The 10,234-nt window shown below is 51.7% G+C and overlaps 1 protein-coding gene across 1 annotated transcript in view; it reads left to right on the top strand.

Moving 5' to 3' along the window:
• Nucleotides 1–2,248: 2,248 nt before the first annotated feature.
• RAMP1 (receptor activity modifying protein 1) overlaps nucleotides 2,249–10,234 on the top strand; it is a 30,588-nt gene continuing 22,602 nt past the window's right edge. The window contains exon 1 of the mRNA XM_084892782.1: nucleotides 2,249–2,528. Within this exon, the coding sequence (XP_084748908.1) occupies nucleotides 2,477–2,528 (52 nt within the window). The 5' untranslated portion in view covers nucleotides 2,249–2,476. The remainder of the gene's footprint in view (nucleotides 2,529–10,234) is intronic.

Genomic DNA, 10,234 nt, shown 5'->3' with positions numbered 1-10,234 from the left:
GAAGTTCCAGGTAATTTTAACATTATTGCCACAGTGTGTGTACCCCCATTTTGGCATTCCCAAGAGAGTTTTGAACTTCTCTCAGACTGTATTATTGGAACATCAAAGAGCACTTTAGCTATATCAACTGGAATATACACATAATTATGTTTAGAAATAACTAGAGACCTAGAACTAAGACTATCACACACACACAAAAAGTGAAACTAAAAATTTCCATTTTGCCTGATGCCAGTGTTAATTCTGGTCAAAGGAGATAATATGTGTAACCGAGATGCTCAGTACAACAGGTTAGTTTCTTAAATAGTTCTACAGCCAGTGTTCCACTATTAGGAAAGAAAGCACCATAGTGTGTGTATAAGAGAGTTGTGAACTTCAAAAGCACATGAACTTGAGAAACACCCTTTATCTTGTTTGTGTAAGAGAAACAGGAGAAATGGCAAAGGCTTCCCATACCAACCTTGCCTCTTTGTGGTTGAGCTTCAAAGAGAAAATGTTGCAAATGGCTCCTGCTGAGAGTCCAGCAGCCCCCAGGTGCCATGGGTGATGAGGATAGACCCACCTCTGAGGAGATGAGAGGCCCACAGCCATGTGGGTGGAGGAAGAGTCTGAGCAAAGAGAAGCATGCTCTTATAGTCTAGGAATCCTAGTACAGGATACACAGTGGAACTGGCCCAGGGTTGGGCCCCACTCACCTTCCCTAACCACCATGCCCTTCTCACATGGCATGGTCCCTGCACTGCCCCTTTGCTCTGGCCTGCAGTCCTCTTACACCTTCTTCCCAGCTCTCAAGACTTACACCATAGCCCGGCTGGCATGCCCAGTGGTTGTCAACCTGTGAGCCAGGATGTCACAGTTCAATTCCCAGTTATGGCACATGCCCAGGTTGTGGGTTTGACCCCTGGTGTGAAGCTTGCAGGAGGCAGCCAACCAATGATTCTGGAATCATTGATGTTTCTATCTCCCTTTCTCTCTCAAATCATTAAAAACATTTTTTTAAGACACTACAGCTGAGTCAGGTGTGTGTGTGTGTGGTCCCTGTATCAGGACATGCATGTTATCACTTGAGATTTGGAGAGGTTGTGCCACTAGCTTCACCAACTGAAAGGCGGGACCTGCATTGTCTGCTGACCACATAGTAAGGATTCAAGTGTCTGTTGAATACAGCGGGAGGCCAGGCCACACAATGGTGGCAAGAGGGACTAATCAAGTCAAGAGAGCATGTGCCACCCCCCACCATCTGATGCAGACCCTCCCTCAGTACAGTTGGGGTCGCTAGGCCATAGACGTGCTGGCTTGCCCCAGTGCCCTAGCTCTTGTGTGGAGCAGATGGATGATCAGCTGCCTCCTGTTCTCTAAACTGACAGCAGGTGGCTCTGTTCCCTTTCATTTAGCACAAGAAAATGCTCTTTCACTCCACACCACTGTGCTTCAGGCTCCATCCTTTTCAGCCAGAAAAGTAACCACCGCACCAAGGGCAGTGGTTGGTTGGTTGATTAGCGCAAGCATAAATTTACTCACTTGCTCAAAGGTCTTGGAATAGGCTGTTACAAGAACCATTGTGAGGGGAGACCCAGCCACCTGAGACTCGGCTGCCCAGGCCTAAGTTTAGGTGTCCCTGTCCAACCTGCATCAGGAAACCTCCTCCCCCAGGCTTCCCCTGGGATGTGTGTCACCCCAGGGAGCCCTTCTCTGCTCACTCTGCTTGCAAGGCAAATATAATGCTGTCATCTTTCTCATAAGTTCAGAATCAGAACTTGACCTGAGGCCCTAGCAGTCTCCAGGCCTCTCACCACCCATCCTTACTAGCAAGTCCATCGCGGGCCACCTTTCAGCCCAGGCAAAGAGCCATTCCTCTGGCCCCAGGACCTTTGTGCGAGCCTGCTGCCTCCTCCTCCCTGGGCCATGCTGTTCCTCATCCCATACTAGGTCCCAGTATTCACTCCAGTTCCTCATTGATCCTGTGTCCTTTTTTGATTCCTGTGAATCTCCCCAAGCGCCAAGCTTGTCCCCACGAGATACTCAGGTACTGCACCTTGGGGGCGGGGTGGGAAGACTGGTACTGTCGCCCTACTTTTTCGTTTGTGTATTCGTTCTGGTTCTGGGAACATTTCAGGAGCCCGCTGCATCGCTGCATCGGTTGCAGGGCCCGGCCTCCCCCGGAGGCCTAGAGTGCATCTCCCCGCGCGGGTCTGGCAGACGCCTCGCGACACGCCCCTGGGGCGTAGCCCTCCCCTGGCCGGGCCCGCACTCCCTCACCCCGGTCCCTCGCTGCTGCAGTCGCCTCCGAACGCCCCGGCTGCAGGTGTTGGCCGCCCGGCTCCCCTCTCGGTGGCGCTCACCGCCGTCCCGCCCGCCGGGCTTCCGCCCCCCGGGACCTCCCACGGATCCGATCCCGATCCCGCCCCTGGAGCTGCGACGACTCAAGACCTCGGCGGGTCTCGCGGCTGGCGGACTCGGCTCCGTAGCACGCGTCATGGCCCCGGCCCTGCGCAGCCTCCAGCGGCGCAGCCTCTGGCTGCTCCTGGGTGAGTAGGGCTGGGTCCCGGCTGCCCCAACACCCCGGCAGGCAACCCCCATCCCCCCTGCCGTGCCCAACTCGCCCGCCCCGCGCCCTCGAAGGGAGGCGAGTGCCGAGAGCTCACTGGTTGCAACTGGCTGGCTGTCTGGGAGCCGAGGTCCCCGGGCTTGGACTGGGGTCCGAGCAGGGCTATGACACCCTCTGGGGGCCGGGACAGCTTGGGGCGTTGCAGAGGGAGGCGGGGGGGGGGGGGGCCGCAGGGAGTTCTGAAAGGCACAGGGCAATTCTCCCGCACCCTGGGACCCACTGATTTTCAGGAGTAAAACTGCAATGTGTGGCCCCCTGCCCCCACCTCTGTGCCCGCTGGGCTTCCTTAGGCAGCCGTGTGGGGGAGCAGACACCGGGCAGTATTTAGAAATCAGAACCACAGCCCTTCATCTAGAAATTAGTGAAAACTGAAAGCCTGACTAACACACAGCAGTTGCTGACTTGCAGGGATGTCTTTGCAGAAGCGGGCCAGCTGACTTGGGGGTTTCCACAGCTCCTTTTCGCTGGGTACTTCAGGCTAATCCAAATTCCAAGAGGGACTCTGGGGGAGCTGGCAGAGGGCGCTGGCTCCCTCTCCAGGGGGGTATTCTAAGCTGAAACCCAGGGAGGACAGGCACCAGACTTGGAAAATGTAGCAAGAAATTGTCGTCTTCACTTCCCTGTCCACAGTTTCATCAAATAGAAACTTTTTAAAAACAGCTTTAGCTATTTGACTCAATTTGTGTTTAGGTACCATTTATTTATTTATTCCTCTCCCGAGGGTATGTTTGTATTGATTTTTAGAGAGAGGAAAAGGGAGAGTGTGGGGAGGGGGGGGGCATCAATGTGACCCATGTAGATCCATTGGCTCTCTTACTAGTATATGCTGGACTGGGGATAGAACCCGCAATCTCTCCATGCACAGGACAATGCTCCAACCAACTGAGCCTCAGGGCTATTTAGGTACCTTTCAATAAAACTAATTAAGTAGATCATTTAAGTGGAAGAATCCAGTGGCCCCCAGAAGGGCCCCTCCTCCCGGCAGCCATTACTGTGGGGGGGGGGGGTTGTTTGTTTTTTTGCCTTTTCCAGAAAGGGCAGTGTGATCAGATGGTGCTATTTTTGCAGCTGGGGGAGCAATGTGGCTTACCCTGAGATGGCCCAAGCACTGGGGGAGATGGGCTGCAGACTCCCCAGGCGCTGTGCCATCCCACCTCGCTATTCATAAACCTTACAAGGAGGGTCAGATCCGCAGGAAACCCATAGCATCAATAGAATATCATCTGAAAACCGATCTTGCCACGTCAGTATTTTGGCTGATGTTATGTAAAAAGCAAACTCTTAAAATAATATTATCCTCTTCTCTTGTGTTCGGATTCATTTGGCTTGACATGGAACTTACTGTTTTGGTTTCCTGAGAAATGCACATTTCTCTTTAGCAGGGTTGTGTTCTTTTTAAGAAAAATCATAAATAAACGTTCTCTGCTGATGTGCCAGAGCTGCCCCCTCTAAAGCGTGTGTAAATAAAACACCGCGTGATCCCATACGAAGGCCTATCCTTGTTTACCAAGAAGGTGATAAAGTGTTCTGGTGAAAATCCATAGTCCTGTAATCTTAAATTATTCTTCCAGGGCTGGCTAATATTGTATCTTAAAAAGCAAACAAACACAACTTTCTGAGGTTATTAGTAAATGCATGTCACTGGAGCCCGGCAGCAGTTAGAATATGGAGCACAGAGTGTTTTCTTCCCATATAAAATAATTAATATTATTTTAATGTGGCTTTAGCCAGATCTCCTTGGAGATGAAAACTTTACTACCCAGAATGGCATTGTGGATTTTTTTTTTTCCCCAAGGATGCTCGTTGTTAGGTTCTAGAACTCATCTGCAACAGTTTTACAATCAAGCTACTTTTCTTATTCAATCCCCTTGCTTTCTACACATGATACTTGACATCTCACTATTCTGGTTGGACCACATGCATTTCAGAAGTTTGTATGTAGCCACTGGAAAGCTTTTCATCCATCAGAAAAGAGGGCATTTCCAGACAACCATTCTGTGTGCGGTATAAGCTCCTGATGGAGAGCGGGCCCACTCGGACTTGTGGGAACTCCTCTGACATCTGTCCTGGGAAACATGTACCTGGGGTCATGCTGGGGGCTGCGGGGTTCTCTCTGCAAGGCTGCTATGCTCATTGAGATATCTGACTTTGTACATGCACAAGTGTAGCCGTAGCTTTCAGGACCATCCCAGTAAGTATAACCCATGAGGCTGCTTCAGATGAAATCCGAAGGCACTTTAGTCCTAGAGCCCAGACCTGAAGGATCTTACTTGCTAATCAGCTCGGTGTGTCTGTTCACGCTCCCTGCAGGGAGAAGCTTCTGGATTCTGTCTCTGTTCCACAGGCACACGTGGTCAGTTCCAGGCCAAGCCTGTTGAGAAATGGTCCTGTCCACACAGATGTGGTAATCAGCAACACATCAAGGAAATGTTGAGTTAGAATCCTTTCTTCAGGCAAATAGCTCATTGAGAAAATTTCCTCCTCCTTATTTTTCCCCAGAATGAACCAATTTCACAGCTTCTACCCCATTCATACCTCATCCAGTGTAACACGGGGGCCTGTGTGGATAGATTCCAGCCCTTGAGAGTGGAGCCTGGTGGGCAGGCTGCCAGCATCCCCTCCTTCAGGAGCAGAGCGTCTTTCCTGAGGCCCACCTGGCTCACCTGGCGTGGTGCGTTCCCCTCAGTGGGCCCGGGCTGCCCCGTTTGTCTCAGGAGGGGATAGGACCCAGGCTGCACAGCTTGTTTCCTGCTGGAACTCATTCCTCTGGGTGGGGGCCACGGAGGGGTGGGGACACCTGTCCATCCTGTGAACCAAGGAGGGGTTTGGGCACCTGCCTGTGACCTGAGAGAGCTCTCCTGACACATTTCCAGCCCCTAGGTTAAGGCCATGGGGTAGGCTTTTCAGCCCTGTTACCCTATCCCGTGTGAGCTGGGTGTGCCCTTGCAGGACAGTGCCTGGTGGTGGCAGGTGCTCGGAGGGGTCTGAGAAAGGCACGCCATCCTGCCCATGAGCCTCTTGTTCACTGGGGACTCCGGGAGTGCCTCCTGAAGGAGGAGGTGCTTTAGCAGAAAAGGGTAAGCAGGAGCTGGGATGGGGGACAAGAGAAGGTGGCCAGGGTGGCTGCTGTGGCTTTAGCGTCCATGCTAGGCCTGAGCCACCTAACTCTGCCCTGCAGCTGCTTCCTGGCGAGTGAAGAGATGCCCATGATGCTGACAGGACTCTGCCCTGTCCACAGCGCCACATCAGGGCTGCCTTTGAGCCCTCACTTCCTCCCAAACCCCCCAGAGAGATGTCCTGGTCACCAGCCCTCCCTCCCTCCAGGGCAGGACTGGGTAAGGTTTCTGGAGAACTCATCTGTTCTCTGCGAGGAGGGTTATGTCAACACAGCAGGACAGGAGGGCTCCAACCTAAACAGGCACTCAATTCATTTTAACATAATGAAGTTATTGTCCATTGAAAGCTTTTCTTTCCTAAGACTGTCTTATTTTACTGTTGTTTTTGACAGCAAAAGACATCACTCCCATCACCGTTTACGGCGCAGATCGTAAGCGGCTCTGTTGGAGCAGGGCCCACGGAGACACACTAACAAAGACTCCGCCGTGGACCTGGAGCCTGGGCCTGAGCCTCCCAGCCAGGCTTCTTTATTCTTATGAGGCCTCACAGGGTCTCCTTTGTTTAACTCCCTGATGGCTCCCTCCCTCTCTCCCTTGTGGGTTCCCACAGTGGATTCTGTGGAACCAGAGGCCAGAACCCCAGCCATCCTCATCTCCCACCTGGCCCACATACCCTCTGCTCACAGGCCCTGCCAGGCCACACCCCCTCCACCCCTCCCAGGTGACCACCCACACCAGGAAGCCTCCTCTGGCCACCCCATGCACCACCCTGGGGTGGTGACCCTCTCCTGTGCCCCTGCAGGCCCCCTCAAAGCCTCCATCACACCACAGTGGCAGTGCCCCCACATGTGCCAGGCTTGAACCCCAGATCAGCCCACCTCTGGGACCCTCCTGTCGGCAGCTTCTGAGTGAGCACAGAGTTTGCAGATAACCAAGGGGCAGGAAGCAGTGACCCACCCACGGCCTAGGCAGTGCCCACCCTGCTCCTCAGGGCTCTGCACCGCACGCCCTCGAGGCTCACCAGGAACAGCACACTTGAGAAGGCAAAAGGCAGCGAATGACAAGCAAATAATTGAATGCTAACGCCTGCCACTGGTCTCATGTCAACGGGAATAAAAGCAGTTTGCGCATCACATCACGGGGAAGGGGTCTAGAAAGCATAGTCACTTAAACAGGAAGGCAGTGATGTTAACACCGGGTTGGCTCGCTCCCTGTGTGCCTTTACTGCCTCTGGAAGGTTCCATGGGTCTGTTTGTAAGACGAAAGGGCTGCCGGCTGGGTGGATGGCCAGGTAAAGGGCTCCGGGGAAGCACTAAGCCATTTCTCCTAGAAACCTCTCTCTGTCCCACACAAGTGGTCACAATGTCATCTCCAGGAGGGAGTTCTGGAAAGTAGAATCCCGGGCAGTGCCCATAGGAAGAATGGCCCCGCGGGGTCCGAGAAGCCCCGCTCCATGTAAACAGGTACATAATGGTGCTGCTTATGCAGAAGGAAGAAGCCTAGGGCAGAGAGCTGGAGGTGGGGGCTGATCAGAGCCCCGGGGAGCTTGGGAAGCCTCCAGACCCAGGGCTGTTATGCAAAGGCCCTGATTCGGACAAGCATTTGACCCGAGGCTGGGCTGGAGGACTCATCCTCTGGGCCAAGGTAGACGGCTCAGATTTCATTCCAAGGGCAAAGAGGGAACCTGCAGGATATTAAAGGGGGTGATGAGAGTTGGTTTAAAAGCCTTGGGCTAGCTGAAACCGGTTTGGCTCAGTGGTAGAGCATCGGTCTGCGGACTGAAGGGTCCCAGGTTCAATTCTGGTCAAGGGCATGTGCGTTGGTTGTGGGCACATCCCCGGTGGGGGGTGTGCAAGAGGCTGCTGGCCGATGTTTCTCTCTCATCGACGTTTCTGGCACTCTATCTCTCTCCCTTCCTCTCTGTAAAAAATCAATAAAATATATATTTTTTAAAAAGCCTTGGACTACTTCGCAGTGTGGGCTCGGGTGGGAGTGCAGGCCCAGGGACCATGGAGGGAGGCTGGGTGGGGTGAGGACAGAGGATTGAGATGGAACGAGTGGAGATTCCAGAGGTGAAACTGATGATCGGGCCATGGGCTTGGGCCTGGGCAGTGAGGAAGAGAGTGGGGGTGGGGGTCAGCCAGGCTCCTGGCCCAAGTGGAGGGTGGGAGCTAAGACTTCAGGGTTAGACCCAGGGTCCCAGTCAAATTCAGATTGCAGATCAATGACAAATTGTTCCAGTTTACATATGTCTCACGCAACTGGAGAATACTTGTACTAAAAATATCATTGTTTATCTGACATTCAAATTTAACTGGGCGTCTTGTATTTTTGCTCACTAAAGCTGGCAGCCCCATCCACAGCGGCCACATCCCCTTAGACACTCAGGGACCATGGCAGGTAGGCAGGTGTACCAGACACAGAAGAGGGGTGTGCTCGGAGAGTCTGCAGTTAGAGCCCCGGATGGGAGTGATGGTCCCAATGTTAAATAATTTTTCCTCGCGTTGTAAACACATTTGATGCATCTGGGATGCCCCTGGTTTTTTTTTTTTTTTTTAGCTAAATGTCTCTTGGGATTTGGACGGTTATTGCACTGACCTATTAATTGATGGGGAGGATGAATATCAAGACCGCTCCGCTGCCTTTATGGACCTACAGATTACTGGTTCAATGTCTAGGAATCTTGTGCGGTTTTGGCTGCTACTGAGAGTGGGATCTTTTCCCAGTCTATTTTCTAACTTGCTGTTGCCAGAAGAGAAGAAAGCTCCTTTTTTGTACATTTGTTCTCTGGTTGGCCTTCTCCCTGTACTCAGTTTCCCACAGAGCTTGCTTCTTACTTTCTTTTTCTTCTTCCCCACTCTTGGCTTTTCCCCACTCAGGCCTTCCTTACAGGTGACCTGTCTCCCCAGCCCCTCCCAATTTTAACTCTGTCTGTCTTCTGACTCTGCTGAGTTCCTGCGTGCTCTGTGCGGGAATCCACACATGTGATCCCTGCCGGCATGTTCCCATAGTGAGCTGTTATAGTGGACTCAGTGCTTTTTAAAATTGTCATAAAATACACATAACATAAAATTTACCATCTTAACCATTTTAAGTAAACAGTTCAGTGGCATTAAGTACCTTCGCATTGTTGTCTCACCATCACCATCTTCCCAAACTAAAGCTCTGTCCCCTTTAAACACCCACTCCACATCCCCTCCCCCACCCTTCTACTTCCTGTCTCTGACTCTGGCTACTGTAGGGACCTCATGTAAGTGGGACCATACAGAATTTGTTCTTTCGGGACTGGCTTATTTCACTCAGCAACAATGTCCTCAAGGTTCGTTCATGTGACAGGATTTTCTCCTTTTTTAAAAAAAAACAAAACATGTTTTTTATTGATTTTTAGAGAAAAAGGAAGGGAGTGGTAGAGAGAGATAGAAACATCAATGAGAAACATCATTGATAAGCTGCCTCCTGCACTCCTCGCCAATCACTGGGGACCAAGACAGCAACCTGGGTCTGTGCCCTGACCAGGATTCAAACCCAAGACCTGGGTCAACTTGGTTCCTGGGTCAACACTCAACTGCTGAGCCACACCAACCGAACAGGATTTTCTCCTTTTTAAAGCTGAATAATATTCCATTGTATGTATGGACTATACTTTATTCTTCTGTTGCTGGTCACCTGGATTGCTCCTATCTTTTGACTATTGTGAATGATTCTGCTATGAACATGTGTGTGTGAATATCTATTTTAGGCCCTGCTTGCAGTTCTTTGGAGATATATATCCACAAGTGGAATTGCTAGGTCATATGATAACTCCGTGTTTAACTTGTTCACAGCAGACTCTTCTCACAGCAAATGCACCGTTTCCATTCCCACCAGCAGTGCACAGGGGTCCACTTTCTCCGTGTCCTCTCTCTTTGTTCTGGTAGCTTCCTGGTGGGCACGAGGCTGCCCTCGGGGTTCGTCGAGTGGGAATTAACCTTGTCAGGGACAGTAGTGTGGTTTATCGGTTTCAGGCTGACATCATCTGACTCCACTGCTCACCTGTTGGATGCCAATTCTTTTTTTTTAAACCTGACTTAGCATCCCATTTTCTTGTGGATTCAGGGGACATATTAACAGGTCCCCCACATCCAGCACAGAGCAGGAACCTCAAGGAGGGGAAGGGAGGGATACAGCATCTCTAGGCCAGAGCCAGGGACCGTGGCTGAAACGGACCAGGAGGACCAAAAACAGGTGATGGCCGGGAAACTTGGCTCGGGCCTACGTGGGCTAAGGAAGGTTTGCAACATGCGTGACGCTGACCGCCAGAGAGCGGGGCGGAGGAAATGGGGGTTGACCAGGCCTTGACCGTTAAGTAAGAGTTTTTACCGCATGTGGTGTTTTTTGTTTTTTTCAGTTTGTCATTATCTTGGTTTTGGTTTTCCTTTTTCAGAGCAGGCGGAGGAAGATTGAGGGCAACATGTTCAAACAGAGTTCTGTTTACATCACTCTCTGGGGCCCTCAGTAACAGGCAGGCATG

The sequence above is a fragment of the Pipistrellus hanaki genome (genome assembly GCF_964339955.1).
Source record: "Pipistrellus hanaki genome assembly, chromosome: 8".
Taxonomy (NCBI): Eukaryota; Metazoa; Chordata; class Mammalia; order Chiroptera; family Vespertilionidae; genus Pipistrellus; species Pipistrellus hanaki.
Note: the sequence above shows the minus strand (reverse complement) of the source record. Positions and strands in the feature narration are given on the sequence as shown.